Genomic DNA, 20,103 nt, shown 5'->3' on the forward strand with positions numbered 1-20,103 from the left:
TACTCTGCATATAAGTTAATAAACAGGGTGACAATATACAGCCTTGACATACTCCTTTTCCTATTTGGAACCAGTCTGTTGTTCCATGTCCAGTTCTAACTGTTGCTTCCTGGCCTGCATACAAATTTCTCAAAAGGCAAATGAGGTGGTATGGTATTCTCATCTCTTGATGAATTTTCCACAGTTTATTGTGATCCACACAGTCAAAGGCTTTGGCATAGTCAATAAAGCAGAAATAGATGTTTTTCTGGAATTCTCTTGCTTTTTTCATGATCCAGCGCATGTTGGCAATTTGATCTCTGGTTCCTCTGCCTTTTCTAAAACCAGCTTGAACATCAGGAAGTTCACGGTTCACATATTGCTGAAGCCTGGCTTGGAGAATTTTGAGCATTACTTTACTAGCGTGTGAGATGAGTGCAATTGTGTGGTAGTTTGAGCATTCTTTGGCATTGCCTTTCTTTGGGATTGGAATGAAAACTGACCTTTTCCAGTCCTGTGACCACCGCTGAGTTTTCCAAATTTGCTGGCATATTGAGTGAAGCACTTTCACAGCGTCATCTTTCAGGATTTGGAATAGCTCAACTGGAATTCCATCACCTCCACTAGTTTTGTTTGTAGTGATGCTTTCTAAGGCCCACTTGACTTCACATTCCAGGACCTCTGGCTCTAGGTCAGTGATCACACCATCGTGATTATCTGGGTCGTGAAGATCTTTTTTGTACAGTTCTTCTGTGTGTTCTTGCCATCTCTTCTTAATGTCTTCTGCTTCTGTTAGGTCCATACCATTTCTGTCCTTGATCGAGCCCATCTTTGCATGAAATGTTCCCTTGGTATCTCTAATTTTCTTGAAGAGATCTCTAGTCTTTCCCATTCTGTTGTTCTCCTCTATTTCTTTGCATTGATCACTGAAGAAGGCTTTCTTATCTCTTCCTGCTATTCTTTGGAACTCTGCATTCAGATGCTTATATCTTTCCTTTTCTCCTTTGCGTTTCGCTTCTCTTCTTTTCACAGCTGTTTATAAGGCCTCCCCAGAGAGCCATTTTGCTTTTTTGCATTTCTTTTCCACGGGGATGGTCATGATCCCTTTCTCCTGTACAGTGTCATGAACCTCATTCCATAGTTCATCAGGCACTCTATCTATCAAATCTAGCCCCTTAAATCTATTTCTCACTTCCATTGTATAATCATAAGGGATTTGATTTAGTTCATACCTGTATGGTCTAGTGATTTTCCCTACTTTATTCAATTTAAGTCTGAATTTGGCAATAAGGAGTTCATGATCTGAGCCACAGTCAGCTCCTGGTCTTATTTTTGCTGACTGTAGAGAGCTTCTCCATCTTTGGCTGCAAAGAATATAATCAATCTGATTTCGGTGTTGACCATCTGGTGATGTCCATGTGTAGAGTCTTCTCTTGTGTTGTTGGAAGACAGTGTTTGCTATGACCAGTGCATTTTCTTGGCAAAACTCTATTAGTCTTTGCCCTGCTTCATTCCGTATTCCAAGGCCAAATTTGCCTATTACTCCAGGTGTTTCTTGACTTCCTACTTTTGCATTCCAGTCCCCTGCCATGGCTGTGGGGGCTCAGGAGGGCCTAAAGGAGCTATCCCACGTTGAAGGTGGGGACGGGCGGTGGTGAGGAGATACCCTCCATCCAAGATAAGGAGCAGCAGCTGTGCTTTGCTGGAGTAACCATGAAGAGATACCCCACGCCCAAGGTAAGAGAAACCCAAGTAAGATGGTAGGTGTTGCAAGAGGGCATCAGAGGGCAGACACATTGAAACCATACTCACAGAAATCTAGTCAATCTAATCACACTAGGACCACAGCCTTGTCTAACACAATGAAACTAAGCCATGCCCATGGGGCCACCCAAGATGGGCGGGTCATGGTGGAGAGATCTGACAGAATGTGGTCCACTGGAGAAGGGAATGGCAAACCACTTCAGTGTTCTTGCCTTGAGAACCCCATGAACAGTATGAAAAGGCAAAATGATAGGATACTGAAAGAGGAACTCCTCAGGTCAGTAGGTGCCCAATATGCTACTGGAGATCAGTGAAGAAATAACTCCAGAAAGAATGAAGGGATGGAGCCAAAGCAAAAACAATACCCAGCTGTGGATGTGACTGGTGATAGAAGCAAGGTCCAATGCTGTAAAGAGCAATATTGCATAGGAACTTGGATTGTCAGGTCCATGAATCAAGGCAAAGTGGAAGTGGTCAAACAAGAGATGGCAAGAGTGCATGTCGACATTCTAGGAATCAGCGAACTAAAATGGACTGGAATGGGTGAATTTAACTCAGATGACCAATATATCTACTACTGCGGGCAGGAATCCCTCAGAAGAAATGGAGTAGCCATCATGGTCAACAAAAGAGTCCGAAATGCAGTACTTGGATGCAATCTTAAAAATGACAGAATGGTCTCTGTTCATTTCCAAGGCAAATCATTCAATATCACAGTATTCCAAATCTATGCCCCAACAAATAACGCTGAAGAAGCTGAAGTTGAATGGTTCTATGAAGACCTACAAGACCTTTTAGAACTAACACCCCCCCCCCAAAAAAAATAGATGTCCCCCGTCCCTTAGGGATTATCAAATTGATGAAAACTCCTTATAAAGGCAGGGTATCCAGACCTGCCTAGAAAGTGAAAAATTACTATTCACTTAATTTTTGTTTCTTTCAAAAACTTCTTCGTGGGAAATATGAATGTTCTAGACTAGCAACAATAACACTCAGATCTTTTTCAGAGAGAGTAATTTGTTTCTGATAAGCAGAACAACTATAAAACATCAGAGTCTAGATTTGGCCTTGGATCCAAAGGAAAGAAACCTTTGGTACAAGGAGAACTGTTTGTATGTTTCCCACTTCTTATGTTGGGACTAGTACACTGAAACCAACATTTTATTGACATGAGAAAGAGTCATAAAAATTATTTACACTTGTTACTTTATTGCTATGTTAAAATTATGATTCTGACATGCCTCAAAATTCTTCTCAGATTCATCAGTAAACTAGGTGCTTATTCCTTGTCCTCTTTTTCTTCTTTTCTTTATCCATCTTCTTCCCTTTCCTTTCCCTTCATTTTCCTCATCTCTTACTGCTCTCTGACTCTCCTTCTAGATGACTCTAGATTTGCTCTCATGACTGCTTTCCCCACTCTGTCCCCACTTCTTCCCACCAGAGATACTGCACAGGTGCAGCCCCGTCGGTCCCAGTGTGCCTTTCTCAGGACGCAGTAGTACACAGCGGTGTCTCTCAGGGTGACCTGGGGCAGGACCAAGGTGCTGGACTTTCTTTCTGAAGCTATGGTCAGAGAGGCCATGTTGCTGTTCACTGTGCCTTGTAAGCCATGAATGACATACTGTGTATTCTGATTGGGATTTTGCCGATACCAATGCATATACTCATTTCCACCAATGGTAGAGTGGTTAGTTACAAGGCAGGTTTACATCCTCTCCTTCAGCACAATCCATGCAGCAGGGCTGGGTAGTCTTAGCATTAATCACAGTCCCTAAAGGGTCAAGAAAATAAAATTATCCCTTGACAACAAATCAGTGTAATTCTGTGGATCAAGGGCACAACACTCCCCAAAGTGTCTGGACCTACCCCCTACTCCAGTGGTTTTATCTACGTCCTGAGAAATATTATTGATGTCTATTATATAGGGACCAAAGACACATGGCAAGAATCTGAGAACTCTATATGCTTTATCCCAGGGTCCTTGGCTCAATAACCCCAGAGATTTCTTCCAACATGCTTACTGCTAATGTCTCTTCTGGATCATGGCTATGAATTAACCTGTTATATAGAAGTTTGTACTCCCTAGCAAATGCATAGATCTGTTCTCAATTCCATTGCTATAATGCTTAATAAAACATAGGGAGAGGAGTAGAGAACAAATGACTCTTTACGGTTCCTTGGCTTCAAAGTCATCCCTTGTAGACACAGAACACTTACCCAAGGTCAGAAAAACAGCTACTCCAATCACCAGCCTCATACTTCAAGGACAAACCAGGACTGTGGGCTCAGAGTTCAGACTTGTGTCTGCTACTAGGCTTATTTCCAGAGAACAGAAACAATTGCTGCTATTAGAGACTTACAACCAGTGCAGGTATCTGTTGCAGTGTGTTGTTGCCAGGATCTATCAGCCAATGATCAAGCAGTTCCTTGTTTAGGTCTTCCTGCCCTGTTTTAGTTACGTCCCCCAAAGAAGGAGAGACATCACCAACTCACAGGGTGTGTGCTGCCATCCTCTGTGAAGTTTAAAGTCTGGCTCTGGAAAAGGAACACTGATCACGATGGTGTGTCTATCCAGAACCATTGTTCTATCATTTCTTCTTCAAAGACATTTTCTAATGTTCCATGAAGCTTGTGGAAAACACTGTTTAATCCCAGAAAAGTGTACTGAGCTATGCATTGTAAAGAGATAAAAATTCCCATCCATGCTCTAGCAAATGTATGTGAGATTTCAAAGTAGGCTGTGATTGCTCTGAGGGACAGGAAATATTAATAACATTGGGACAGAAAACTAAGCATCTTGAGCTCAGATATTGGAGCTCAGCATCCTGAAAAGGTCCTTGGAATCATGCATCTGTCTCCATCTAGGCACACATTTCTCAATACATCTGTTCTTGATATAGTAACTGATGACACGGATGGTATTCTCCTCATCCTCCTTGAACAATGGTCCTTAATCCTTATGACCTCTATGCCCATGTTTGTAGGTGCTCTGCACCAAAGATGCTGAGACAGAAAAGACAGAAGGGAAAGCAAACTATCTGGGGTGGAGAAGGGTGGAGGTGGATGACCCTGGCAGAAAAAGAGGAGTGAAGAGAAAAGAGCGTAAGCAATAGGGAAGGGAATAGTTAACCAGGGGTGGGAAATGGGAAAGCAATGTTTAGGGAGGTACATGGAAAAGGTTTAGGCTATAAGGCCATGATTCCCTGAATCCTTGACCACATGCACTCAACAAAGGATTATCAAATCAAGTTGTCTAAAGATGATGAAAATCTTTTTTTTTTTTCACTTTTCTGTGGAACATCGATGGAAAACATAAACTTCCTTTCCTTGATAGCCAGAAAAGATCGCTGTTTCCAAATTACACAGCCCTTCTAGTGACTGAACAAATGAACTGCAGAGCTAAACTCCCACAGGATGTGAACTTTTTGAAATGTTTCTCAGATTGAAAGATGAATATCCCTGGTCTCAGTCGGTAAAGAATCCATCTGCAGTGTAGGCAATGGGGATTCGATCCCTGGATCAGGCTAGCTTCCTGAAAAGGAAATGGCTACCCACTCCAGTTTTTTCGATGATCCAGCGGATGTTGGCAATTTTATCTCTGGTTCCTCTGCCTTTTCTAAAACCAGCTTGAACATTTGGAAGTTCACGGTTCACGTACTGCTGAAGCCTGGCTTGGAGAATTTTGAGCATAACTTTACTAGAGTGTGAGATGAGTGCAATTGTGTGGTAGTCTGAGCATTCTTTGGCATTGCGTTTCTTTGGGATTGGAATGAAAACTGACCTTTTCCAGTCCTGTGACCACTGCTGAGTTTTCCAAATTTGCTGGCATATTTAATGCAGCACTTTCACAGCATCATCTTTTAGGATTTGAAATAGCTCAACAGGAATTCCATCACCTCCACTAGCTTTGTTTGTAATGATGCTTTCTAAGGCCCACTTGACTTCACATTCCAGGATGTCTGACTCTAGGTGAGTGATCACACTTTCGTGATTATCCTAGTCATGAAGATCTTTTTTGTACAGTTCTTCTGTGTATTCTTGCCACCTCTTCTTAATATCTTCTGCTTCTGTTAGGTCCATACCATTTCTGTCCTTTATTGTGCCCATCTTTGCATGAAATGTTCCCTTGGTATCTCCAATTTTCTTGAAGAGATCTCTAGTCTTTCCCATTTTATTGTTTTCCTCTATTTCTTTGCACTGATCACTGAGGAAGGCTTTCTTATGTCTCCTTGCTATTCTTTGGAACTCTGCATTCATTTGGGTATATCTTTCCTTTGCTCTTTTGTTTTTCGCTTCTCTTCTTTTCACAGCTATTTGTAAGGCCTCCTTAGACAGCCATGTTGCTGTTTTGCATTTCTGTTTCTTGGTGGATGGTCTTGATGCCTGTTTCCTGTACAACGTAACGAACCTCTGTCCATACTTCATCAGGCACTCTATATCAGATCTAGTCCCTTAAATCTATTTCTCACTTTCACTGTATAGTCATAAGGGATTTGATTTAGGTCATCAAAAAAGCAAGAGAGTTCCAGAAAAATATCTATTTCTGCTTTATTGACTAGCCAAAGCCTTTGACTGTGTGGATCACAATAAACTGTGGAAAATTCTGAAAGAGATGGGAATACCAGACCACCTGACCTGCCTCTTGAGAAACCTGTATGCAGCTCAGGAAGCAACAGTTAGAACTGGACATGGAACAACCGACTAGTTCCAAATAGGGAAAGGAGTACATCAAGGCTGTATATTGTCACACTGCTTATTTAACTTCTATGCAGAGTACATCATGAGAAACACTGGGCTGGAGGAAGCACAAGCTGGAATCAAGACTGCTGGGAGAAATATGAACAACCTCACATATGTAGATGACACCACTCTTATGGCAGAAAGTAAAGAAGAACTAAAGAGCCTCTTGATGAAAGTGAAAAAGCAGAGTGAAAAAGTTGCCTTAAAGTTCAATGTTCAGAAAACTAAGACCATATATATGGAATTTAGAAAGATGGTAACAATAACCCTCTGTACGAGACAGCAAAAGAGACACTGATGTATAGATCAGTCTTATGGACTCTGTGGGAGAGGGAGAGGGTGGGGAGATTTGGGAGAATAGCTTTGAAACATGTATAATATCATGTATGAAATGAGTCACCAGTCCAGGTTCGATGCATGGTACTGGATGCTTGGGGCTGGTGCAGTGGGACGACCCAAAGGGAGGGTAGGGGAGGGAGGAGGGTGGAGGGTTCAGGATGGGGAACGTGGGTATACCTGTGGCGGATTCATTTTGATATTTGGCAAAACTAATACAATATTGTAAAGTTTAAAAATAAAATAAAATTAGAAAGTGTCAGTCACTCAAAAAAAACAACAACAACAACAACAAAAAACTAAGATCATGGCATCTGGTCCCATCACTTCATGGCAAATAGATGGGGAAACAGTGGAAACAGTGGCTGACTTTATTTTTCTGGGCTCCAAAATCAGATGGTGATTGCAGCCATGAAATTAAAAGACGCTTACTGCTTGGAAGGAAAGTTATGACAAACCTAGACAGCATATTAAAAAGCATAAATATTACTTTGCCAACAAAGGTCCACTTAATCAAGGCTATGGTTTTTCCAGTGGTCATGTATGGATGTGAGAGTTGGACTATAAAGAAAGCTGAGTGTCGAAGAATTGATGCTTTTGAACTGTGTTGTTGGAGAAGACTCTTGAGAGTCCCTTGGACTGCAAGGAGATCCAGCCAGCCCATCCTAAAGGAGATCAGTCCTGGGTGTTCATTGGAAGAACTGATGTTGAAGCTGAAACTCCAATACTTTGGCCACCTGATGCGAAGAGCTGACTCATTTGAAAAGCCCCTGATGCTGGGAAAGATTGAGGGCAGGAGGAGAAGGGGATGACAGAGGATGAGATGGTTGGATGGCATCACCGACTTAATGGACATGGGTTTGGGTGGACTCTGGTAGTTGGTGATGGACAGGGAGGCCTGGCATGCTGCGGTTCATGGGGTTGCAAAGAGCCAGACACGACTGAGCGACTGAACTGTACTGAACTGAACCCACTCCAGTATTCTTGCCTGGGTAAATCCATGCACAGAAGAGTCTGGTGGGCTACAGTCCATGGTGTCCCAAGAGTTGGACACGACTGAGATACACACATCTTAGTTGCATGACCTCTGTTTTCATCTGGGTTTTCTTAGTTCTATACCACTCAACAAATTGTTTTCATTATTTGTGGCTCCTTTCTTTGTCACACACCCTCAGTTGTTGGCTTCTTTGTAGTTTTCCTTTTGTCTTTTATCTTCCCATATTTAAAGTTTATTCAATGTTTATAAAGAGAGGTTGGTACACATAAAGCACTCAAGTGTTATCTGTTTTCTGAATAAGTAGATGAGTTGTTATTCATGAGCTTAGTGAAAGAAGTTATGCTGAACAACTCTTGAAATTATTCCAAAAGCAATCTTTCAATATTATAGAAGTCTAAGTTAAACAAAAGACTCCAACAGGATAAATAGAAGGTTATATTCATGGACGAAATTCAAGAACAGATAACAAACATCACAAGTCTAGGATGAAGGAAAATTAAACTGATGATATGGGAATAAATGTTATTCCCATATAAATATTTAACAAATATTCATAAATATTCGTTGGTAGTCTGTTACATGGCGGATCACACACACACAAGTCAACACCCACTACTACTGAAAATATAGGAACAACTAAAAATGAATTCATTTGAGCTATGTAGGAATATATTACTTTACTATATTAGCAAAAGGTAGAATAAAAAGAAACATTTTTGTTTCTTGGTTTCCTTGACTTTATTTTTTTAGAAGATTTCGTTAAATAATAACCAAAACCAAAAAAATGGAAACCAAAATATGGAGAATCTAAAAATAAGTTTCTTAGCCTATTGGCTCTTTTCAGAATTTTTAATTTTAGAAGATTATATCTTGACCATATAAGCTGAAGTTATCTTTCTTTGCTTGGTGAAAACCAAATCAATGTACTTAATTTACTTTTAAAAAATCAAGAGAATTTGACAAAAGGCTAATGTCTCTGCATGATGAATACTCCCAACAATCCAAATATAAAAGAGAAATTCCCAAATCTAATAAAGGGCATCAGTGAAAATATCAAAGTCAATATTACTCCCTACAGGATCACAAACAAGACAGGTACTTCTATTCACTGTCTTAATGGAGGGCCTGGGATCAAACCAGGGAAGAAAATAAGAAATAGTAAGATTGAAAATGAGAAGCAAAACTATTTTAATTTACAGATCACAAGTTTATGCATATAGAAAATACAAAGTACCTCTAAACAAGCTGTTTAAGAGCTAGAACCTATTAGTGCAGTGATACAGTCACCAAACACAAAAATCAACTTTATTTCTAGATTCTACCAAAAACATTAGAAAATGCAATTAAGACTGTTCTATACAGGAAGGCCTGGCGTGCTGCGATTCATGGGGTCGCAAAGAGTCGGACACAACTGAGCAACTGATGTGATCTGATACATCTTTGTCTCTTTTTCTGTCTCACATACAGGGTTATTGTTACCATCTTTCTAAATTCCATATGAAACATGTATAATATCATATAAGAAACGAATTACCAGTCCAGGTTCGATGCAAGATACAGGATGCTTGGGACGGGGCAACTGGGATGACCCAGAGGGATAGTACAGGGAGGGAGGTGGGAGGGGGTTCAGGATGGGGAACACATGTACACCTGTGGCGGATTCATGTTGAAGTATGGCAAAACCAATACAGTATTGTAAAGTAATTAGACTCGAATTAAAACAAATAAATTTAAATTAAAAAATAAATTTTAAAAATGTAAAGGCTTAAAAAAAAGAAAATGCAATTAAAATGTCATTTATCAAATGTCTGGGAACTAATTTTATATAAGGTATGCAAGACCTCTTCTTGATTCCTCTCCAATAAGTGGTGACCAGTCCTTGCCACCTACACACACTAATGTCAGAAAAGACCATTTCCTAAGGCTGCTCAATGAAATAGTGTTTTCAAAACCCCAAACAAGAGGTAGGTACCATCTGTTTGGCTGTTGAACTAAATCTGTTCTCATATTGACAGGTATCCTAGCTCTATTCTGGCTATTTCAGGGCATAATTAATTCCCTGTATCCACATTTTTATTAACCCAATTAGTCCTAGCTCTGGATTTGATGCTGTGCATTTAGGTCAATTAAGGTAAAAAAGCCATACAAAATAAAAGATAAAATTGTTATAAGTAGCCCTGCTTCCCAGGTGGCTCAGTGGTAGAGAGTCTGCCTGCCAACCAGGTGACTATTTTTATTTACACATCATACATTCGTACATGTAGAAAATACCCCTGCATTGGGAAGATCCCCTAGAGAAGGGAGGGGCAACCGACTCCAGTATTCTTGCCTGGGAAATCCCATGGACAGAGGAGCCTGGCGGGCTACAGTCCATGGGGTCGCAAAGAGTTGGACATGACAGAGACTAAACAACAGCAACAATGCAAGTCCTCTACAAAAATCTTAACATTAACAAAAAAATTTAGAGAGGACCTAAATTAATGAAAGAAATCAGAGAGGACATAAATAAAGAGGTTATGGATCTAAAGACTCCATATGTTAAGATGTCAATTGCCCTAAATGAATTCATAAATTCAGCACAATCCTAATCAAATTACCTCAATCTCTTGTTGTAGAAGCTATTCTGTACCTTACATGGAAGGGCTAAGACCTAGAATAAGCCTTGAATAAGACAAAGAAAACATGACTTGCATTTCCAGATTTCAAAATGTGTATGAACCCCAGTAATTAAGATAGAATGGTCTGTTGATATGAGGATAAAATAAAGAAGTCAATAAGCAGAATCATGTCCCAAAAGAGGTCATAATACATGTGCCATCAATTTTTTTTCTCTAAAAGTGCCTATGCAGCTCCACTGGGGGAAAGTTGGTCTTCCTAGGATAATAGCTAGAATAATTGGCTATTTGTATTTTTTAAAAGTAGCAGTGTTTTGTAGCTTTCTGTGTTTAAGTTCTGTACATGTTTTCTTAGATTTATGCCTAAGGATTTAGGGTCTTTCTTGAGCCATTGTAAATAGTATTATATTTTTAATTTAGGTATCCACATGCTTACTGATAGTATATAAAAAATGCATTTTATTTTGTGTGTTTACCTTATATATCCTGAGACCTTCTGAACCCACTTAATAGTTGTAGGAGTATTGAAGGGTATATTCTTTGGGATTTTCTACATAGATAGAAAATAGTGGTGATTTGACTGCCTTTCTGGCTTAAAAGATTGTTTATATATTTATTTGCTTTACTTCACTGGCTGCAACGTCCAGCACTTGCTGAAGGAGAGTGATTAAAGTGGATATTCTCCCTTTGTTCCCTTCCTTAGGGAAAAGTATAGTCTTTTACCAGTAAACATGCTAAGAGCTGTTGAGGAACTTCTCCATTATTCCTGTGTTTCTTAGAGTTTTCACCATGGTTGACTATTGGATTTTGGCAAATGCTTTTTCTACACATTGCTGCTGATGAACTAGCTCATCTTATTGTTGACTCATAACTCCTCCACTTCCCGTTAGATGTCCTCCTCATCTTCTTTGTCTTGGGCCAAGTATGCATGTAGCATGATAGCAAATGACACCCACTTCTCTTGAAGATCACCCAGTATTGTGAGACTGAAGGAGGTGAGGGACAGACAAGTCTGTGGGTTCCAGTTGTCCTCATAGTTCAAGTATGACTTCGTCTGTCACAGTTTGTCCATACTCTTGTCCCCATCATACTTTCCTTTGCAAATGTTACCCTCAGTTCAGTTTTGTTCAGTTCAGTTGCTCAGTTGTGTCCAACTCTTTACGACCCCATGGACTGCAGTATGCCAGGCTTCCCTGTCCATCACCAACTCACAGAGCTTACTCAAACTCATGTCCATTGAGTCAGTGATGCCATCCAACCATTTCATCCTCTTTCATCCCCTTCTCCTTCCACCTTCAATCTTTCCCAGTTTCAGGGTCTTTTCCAATGAGTCAGTTCTTCGCACTATGTGGCCAAAGTATTGGAATTTCAACTTCAGCATCAGTCCTTCCAGTGAATATTCAGGACTGATTTCCTTTAGGATGGACTGGTTGGATCTCCTTGCAGTCCAAGTGACTCTCAAGAGTCTTAACCAACACCACAGTTCAAAAGCATCAATGTTACTCTAATCTGACTTAAAGTGAATTTAGTCTCGACACCAGATATAAAGATAACAACTTTGTACAGACTCGTCCACCAGCTCTAGCCATTGCCTGAGGTCTAATCCCTAGAACTAATCTCTTATTCTACATCACCCATGGTTCTGCTTTTCTGATTGTGCCCTGACACAAAGTCTAAGAGGAAACGATTAAGGAAATAGTTTTGATGGTTATTCCACACAACTAGACCCAGGTTTGTGATGACGTAAAACTGCCAGTTTAAAGTATTTATGGAGCAAGTTTTCAAATTTAGACAACTTTACACATGTTCTGTACAGTTGATTTAAAGTCAAAAATTCAAGAGAAGAATATATTAGTAGAAAGTTACTCTGGACACCTGTTTCCAAATAACGTAGAAGGTGCCTTTAACTGGAACTAAATCTTCTGATCCAGACCACAACTTAAATAACCACAGGACTACCATTTCTTGCCTGGGGTCTGCGGGTGTGCATTTAAGCTGGGGTCTTGCAGCAGAGGGGCTCTCTCTTACTAAGCTCTGGGGTTTTTGTACAGCTTTTCCTATTACTTCAAGCACTGTGAGTTCACAGAGAGCACAGAAGTACTTTGCAGAGTCTTCCAGTTGTAAAGCTGAAATGGTGAGGCTGATGGATTTATCTGCTTTCTTAAAGTTTACAGAGTAGCGGTCTTCCTTTGCATTTGTGGCTAATGATCCCTGACCAATAACATAAGTCATCTGTCCACTGGGAAGTTGCTTGTACCAGTAAAGGTCGTAAGTGATCCAACTTGTTTCATACAGACAATTCAGGGTGACTGACTGCCCCACTTGGCTGGATACATCTGGCTGGTCTTGAGTAACTTTCTGGGCCACACCAGACCCTGTGGGAAAACAATCAGAAAACAAAGATGAAGCAGTGAATAAAATAGTGTAGGAGCTATTTAGGATCCAAAGACAAAAAATTGAAATCCTAAGATGCTTGCTTTTCCCCAGTCCTCCTTTCCTCCCCAAGTCCCTGTGAAGCTCCACGCGCCTGTGTGCAGGCCTCTCACCCTGAACACTTGCACCCGTGTTTGGAAGCCTCCCTACCAGAGAAGCTGACGGCCAGGAATACCCAGAGCAGACTGGAGAGCAGCATGAGGCGTGGAGTTCCCTGCACAAATGTGCTTAGTTCTGCCTCAAGCTGAGAGTTCAGTGTCTTTGAGTGCCTGGCAGCACATATACATACTACCCGATACCTGTGTGACTCCCCCCAACAGGAAGTGGGGGCTGTCATGTTCATAGACCATGTGGTTTGTGCACACATGGGAAAAAGTCTGGCTCACCACAAACCTTTACTTTGTCTGCTTGTCTTTCCCTGGTCATTAAATTAGGCAGACCTGAAAGAAAGCATGAAAAAAGTAATCAGTATTAAAATTTGACAGGAGGAGAACTGAATATTAGACAAGTTGACATACATTGATAATTATTCAGCAAAATAGTTTTGCCATCCTGTTTAAGATATAATTTACTATAGCCTATGAAACTTTCTGTAATCTACTAACAGGTCGTTCATTTAGCCTATTCTTACTTTTCTCCATCCAGAATGTAATGACTCTTTTAAAAACCTTGCAGATCTTAGGCTTCTTGGTTAATGGAAATTTTATTCAAAATCATTAATATATCTCTGTCTTTGTATTGAGTTTTATGACTCTATTTAGATTTTTCAATAAATAAAATTACTTCACCATGAAATGCCAAAAAAAATCAGTTCATCTGACTTTCAGCATCTATTCAGTTTTAAATTTTGAATGAAATTATACAGGAATAAAATATTCTTTTGAAATTTGCAATTGAGTCTTATTTATTAGACTTTGAGGAAGATCAGGATATTCAATCCTGTCCCCTCCACATACAGAATTGTACTTATTAGACCATGTGTCCTGGCATTGTCCTGGTGTCACATTTTCTATGTCATTGGTCCAAAGTGTTCAGTCTCACTTGTTAGTGGCTCATTATTTATCTCTTTGTAAAATAAATTCAAGATAAGTATGCCAGATCTTTCTGTGACATAATGCTGTAATGTTCTCCTACAAAAATTGGTATCTACAGGTTTTAAAAACTTTTTTGTTGTTGTTCAGTCACTAAGTCATGTCCAAACTTTGTGACCCCATGGACTGCAGCACCCCAGGCTACACTGTACCTCAATATCTCCCAGTTGCTCTAATTCATGTCCATTGTGTCAATGATGCTATCTAACTACCTCATCCTCTGCTGTACCTTTCTCCTCCTGCCCTCAATCTTTCCCAGCATCAGAGTTTTTCCAATGAGTCAGTTCTTTGCATAAGGTGGCCAAAGTATTGGAGCTTCAGCTTCAGCATCAGTCCTTCCAGTGAATATTCACGGTTGATTCTATTAGGACTGACTGGTTTGTCCTCCTTGCAGCCCAAGGGACTCTCAAGAGCTTTCTCCAGCACCACAATCCAAAGGCATCAATTCTTCAGCATTCAGCCTTATTTATGGTCCAATTCTCACACCACACATGACAATTGGAAAAACCATAGCTTTGATTATACAGACCTTTGTCGGCAAAGTGATGTGTCTGCTTTTTAATATACCATCTTAAGCTTCTTGGGGGCACAAGTGTTTAAGAACACGCCTGCAAACTCAGGAGACATAAGAGATGTGGGTTTGATCCCTGGGTTAGAAAGATCCCCTGGAGGAGGGCATGGCAACCCACTCCAATATTCTTGCCTGGAAAATCTCATGAACAGAGGAGACTGGAGGGCTATGGTTCATAGGGATGCAGAGCTGGACACGACTGAAGCGACTTAGCCAACCTGCTGGTTTGTCATATCTTTTCTTCCAAGTAGCAAGCATCTTTTAATTTCATGGCTTCAGTCACCATCCATAGGGATTTTGGAACCCAAGAAAGTAAAATCTGTCATTACTTATATTTTTCCCCTTCATTTGCCATGAAGTGATGGGACCAGATGCCATGATCTTAGATTTCTGAATGTTGAGTATCAAGCCAGTTTTTTCACTCTCCTCTTTCACACTCATTAAGAGGGCCTTTAGTTCCTCTTCACTTTCTCCCATTAGAGTGGTATCATCTGCATATCCAAGGTTTTTGATATTTCTCCCAGCAATCTTGATTCCAGCTTGTGATTCATCCAGCCCGGCATTTCTCATGTTATACTCTGCATATAAGTTAAATAAGAGGACTGACAATACAGCCTTGACGTACTCATTTCCCAATTTGGAACCAGTCGGTTGTTCCATGTCTGGTTCTAACTGTTGTTTCTTGACCTGCATACAGCTTTCTCAGGAAACAAGTAAGGTGGGCTCATATTTTCATCTCCTTAAGAATTTTCCACTTTCTTGTTATACACACAAAGTTTTTAGTGTAGTCAATGAAACAGATGTTTTTTCTGGAATTCCTTTGCTTTCTCCATGATCCCATGAATGTTGGTAATTTGATCTCTGGTTCCTCTGCCTCTCTGAAACCCAGTTTGTATATCTGGAATTTCTTGATTCACGTACTGCTGAAGGCTAGCTGAAGGATTTTAAGCATAATCTTACTGGTACGTGAAATGAGCACAATTGCATAATAATTTGAACAATCTTTGTTATTGCCCTTCTTGGGACTGGAATGAATACTGACCTTTTCCAATCCTGTTCAAACACTTAGTATATGTCACTACCACAGAACTTAATGATTGAAGTTTCGTATACATGATCATGAAGTATGTATCTCTCAATCTTCCACTTGGTTTCATCATTTTAATAGATAAATTCATTTAAAAGAACCAAAAGCAAACAAACAAGTAGAAAAGGAAGTATGGACACAGTCTCCAAAACAGTGCCAGTTCTTAGAATTTAAGTGCAAAAGAACTCATTAATGAGTGATACAGGGAGGAGAGTTTATATGAGGTTGAACCATCTATTCTTCTGTCCCATATGAACTCTGAGTGACAGTCAACTGATGTCCTGGTTTATAATTATTTACAAGGAAGCAAGGGAGACCACAAATGCCCAGAGCAGTCTGGGAAACAGCAAGATAATACTTATATTATATGTATCAGTATATTATATTTATCACATATTTTATATCCATCTTTTTATGCATAGTTGTGAAATTGATCACACTTGTAAATTCTTATTACCACCACTAAAATTAAGGTACAGAACCATTCCACCACCCTAAAGAACTTGCTTTGCCAACCATCCTCACCTATACAACCCTTGAAAACGGCTGATGCCTTGGTTTCCAATTATTTGTAACTAGGCAGAAGAGACCACAAAGGCCCACAACAGCCTGGGGAGTGGCTTGATATTCTAAAATATATATGTTAATATAATAATTACATATACATACCAGGAAATTTATATTGCCAAAATTTTATTAAAATACAGATTGTGATCTGATACCTCAGTTTTATATGCACTCTGGTTTTGATGCATAGCTCTGTGAAACTTTATCACATATATAGGCTCTTGTTACCACCATTGAAATCATGACATAGAATTGTTAAAAGAAACCCTCTTTGCACACTCTCCTGAGGCCTGCAATTCTTTGCAACCCAGGTCACTACTGATCTACTTTCATCTCTGTATTTTATCCTGTTGAGAGTGTTGTATAAGTAGAATCACACTATGTATACAATCATAATAATCCAGTAAGTGTAATCATACACCATGTAGCCTTTGAGATTGATTTTTTTTTTTACTCAGCATAACATCCTGAGATCCATCTAGACTATTGCATATATCAATAATTTTTTCCTTTTAATCACTACAGACTGTCCCCAACTTAATTTAGGATAATTCAATTTAGGATTTTTGACTTTACAATAGTGAGAAAGTGGTAAGCATTCAGTAGAAACCATACTTGGAATATTGAAGTTTTATCTTTTCTTGGGCTAGCAATATGCAGTATGATATTTCCTGGTGATTCTGGGCAGCAGCAGTGAGCTGAGCTCCTGGCCAGCCTCAAAATCATGAGTGTAAACAACCAACACATTTACAGCCATTTCATACCCATATAACCACCCTGATTTTCACTTTCAGTACAGTACTCAACACATTCATAAGATTTTCATCATTTTAGTATAAAAGAGACTCTGTGAGACAAATTTTTCCCAGCTGTAGGCTACTGTAAGTATTGGCCACATTTAAGGGAAGCTACCGCTTCCCTGATAGCTGAGTTGGTAAAGAATTTGCTGCAAATCAGGAGACCCTGGTTTGATTCCTGGGTTAGGAAGTTCCTCTGGAGAAGGGATAGGCTACCCACTACAGTATTCTTGGGTTTCCCTTGTGGCTCAGCTGGTTAAGAATCTACCTGCAATGCAGGAGACCTGTGTTCGATCCCTGGATTGGGAAGATGCCCTGGAGAAGGGAAAGGCTATCCACTCCATTTGTCTGGCCTGGAGAATTCCATAGACAGTCCACAGGGTCACAAAGAGTCGGACATGACTGAGTGACTTTCACTTTCAAGGGAAGCTAGGTTAAACATATTAGATGGGTTATCATTTTTAAAATTTTAATTTATTTTTATTGAAGTATAGTTTCTTTACAATGTTAGTTTCTGCAGTGCAGCAAAGAAAATTGTTTATACATGTATACATTGATCTCCACTCTTTTTTAGATTTCCTTCCCATATTAAATGAACTTTTGGCTTTCTATTGTTTCAACTTAAAATGATTTATTGCAAAATAACCCTATTGAAGTTGAGAAAGATGTATAAAGAGTATCTCATTGTGTAAATGTACTACAGGATATTTATCTGTTCATTCAGTGAAGATCACTGGTTAATTTCAAGTACTAATGTACATATTTTTGTGTGAACATGAAGTTTTCCTTTCTCAAGCATAAATACCCAGGAGTGTGATTGCTGGGTTGTTCAGTAAGTGAATATTTAAGTTTATGTGAAACTCTTGGATTGTTTTCTAGAATGACTGGGCCGTTCACCCACCAGCAATGCATGAGTGATCCGATTTCTCTGCTTCCTTGCCAGAACTTGGTATTGTCACTAATTTTCATTTTAGCCCTTATGATAGATGTGAAGAGTTTTCTCTTTCTAATTTTAATTTGGATTTCCCTAATATAATTTTAGGGGTATATTCCTTGGATTTTCTACATAGATAATCATGTTACCAGCAAATAGTGGCAGTTTTACATTTTCTTTCAACTCTATTAGATTGTTACATCTACTTACTTTATTGCACTGGTTCCAACATCTAGCACTGTACGGAAGGAGTGACGAGAATGAACACTCTGGTTTTGTTCTCTTTATTAGAGAAAATCATAGTTTTTTACTAATAAGAATACCATTAGCTATTGAGGAGATTCCCCATCTTCTTGTGTTGCTCAGAGCTTTCACCATAACTGACTACTGAATTTTTGCAAATCCTTTTTTTCTGACTAGATTAATATGATGATATGATTTTTCTTTTCTACCCTGTTAATATGGTGAATTCCATCCATTGATTTTCAATATTAAAGTGTCTTGCACCCTTGAAGGAAATTACACTTGTGCTCGGTATATTATTCATTTTATATATCAATGAATTTTACTTGCTAAAATGTTTTCAGAAATTTGTGTCTATCTCCAAGATAAAAGACATTTCCCTGTAGTTTTTGGTCCTTTATGGTCTTTGTCTGATTTGGGTATCAGGGTAATATTAGCCTCATAAAATGAGTGAAGAATTATTTTCTTTATATTTTCTGCAAAAAATTGTGTATAATTCAGTGTTTGACAGAATTCTTCAGTAACACTGAGTCTGGGGAATTTTTTTTTAATTAAAAATTCAATTTTCATAGACATCATAAATTCAGCTATCTCTGGCCCCTGCTCTGAGGAGAGATGAAGAGGAGCAACTGCTGGAGCCCACAGTGAGGTCTGGGGACAGACAGCAGGTGCCTCCAGAGCACTGTGCCCGGCACAGAAGTAGGTTCCTGCATCTGAGAGCTGGGCAGCCGTGAGGTGCAGGAAGCTGTGCTGTTTGGACTCTCCAAGCCAACCTGTCCATCTCCGCTGTGTCTTCACTTCTCCACGTTTAGCTAATATCATCAAAAGGACAGGACTGCCCCCAGGCCTCTGCTTATACCACTGTAAACTGTAAAAGGTGCTTGAGGAATTGCAGTACGTGGTGAAGTTCTCTCCTTCTTGCAGAAGCAAGAATTCAGGAAAATGCTTTATCTGTTGTCCATTCATTTCTGTTCAGAAAAGCAATGAGAAGTAACAGAGAAAGTCTGATTAGATGTTTATTCTCTCAGCTATAATGGTCTCTTTCATTCTTCTTGTGTATTTTCTCCTTTCCATGTCTCCTTCCCCAACTGCCTCTACCTCCCACATTTTAGTTTTTATGTTTTTCTCAACATCCTGATCTCAGTCAGAAAATCCCACTCCTACAGTTGCCTGTATATAAGATTCCTCTGTGCTGAATTTTCTGGGAGCAATCAAACTCACGTGATATTTGTATCCATAAGATCAACACTGGTGCTAACAGTAGCATCTCCCTTTTCTTCCTCTTCAGAAAGAGTTGCTGAATCTGCCTGCTCCTAAAAGGGTTTCTCTTGTATCAGCTTCTTTCAGATCTATAGAAATGTAGTCTATACTGCCTTTTGGAAAGAAAATAGAAAGGAGTGAGTACAATGTGAGACAGCCAATCAGACTTTCTACCTTATTACCTGCCCATCTTCCCCAGGGAGTGTCTATGTTTGCAGATGCTGCCCCCCTGTGACTGGATCAAAAATTGCTGATCCAGTAATACCTGGTAAATAGTGGTTACTCAAACATTTGTGGAATGACAAATAAATATGTATGTTTGCATATGTGAGAATTTGAATGCAAATGTCCCAAAGAGCAATTTAAAAGTGCCCTTCCATGAATGTAAACAGTCAGGAGTTGCTTTTAGCTATTTAGAAATGTTACCTTTGGAAAACTTTGTGAGCCCCAGTAGCCCTAGTTCTCCCATAACAAATCATCACGAATTCGATGGCTCCAAAAAACAAGAATCGGTTCCCTTCAACCTGGAGGGCAGAAGTCTGACAACAAGGTGTCAGCAGGAACATACTCCTTCCAAATGTTCTAGAAGAGACTCCTCCTGTGCCTCTTATGGCTTCTGTGGGTCCATGTGGTCCTTTGTCTGTGACTGTATACCTCCAACCTCCTCCTCCATTGAGAAGACCTCACAA

The 20,103-nt window shown here is 39.6% G+C and overlaps 1 pseudogene and 1 gene segment (V, D, J or C); both read right to left on the bottom strand.

Moving 5' to 3' along the window:
- Positions 1-3,097: 3,097 nt before the first annotated feature.
- On the bottom strand, positions 3,098-4,000 carry LOC133255166 (T cell receptor alpha variable 26-1-like; annotated as a pseudogene).
- Positions 4,001-12,051: 8,051 nt separating this feature from the next.
- Positions 12,052-13,165, bottom strand: LOC133255167 (T cell receptor delta variable 1-like). The segment is given in 3 exon segments: positions 12,052-12,180; positions 12,298-12,806; positions 13,015-13,165. Coding segments are annotated over 3 exon segments (687 nt in total).
- Between the last annotated feature and the right edge of the window lie 6,938 nt (positions 13,166-20,103).

The sequence above is a fragment of the Bos javanicus genome, chromosome 10, assembly GCF_032452875.1.
Source record: "Bos javanicus breed banteng chromosome 10, ARS-OSU_banteng_1.0, whole genome shotgun sequence".
NCBI classification, from domain to species: Eukaryota; Metazoa; Chordata; class Mammalia; order Artiodactyla; family Bovidae; genus Bos; species Bos javanicus.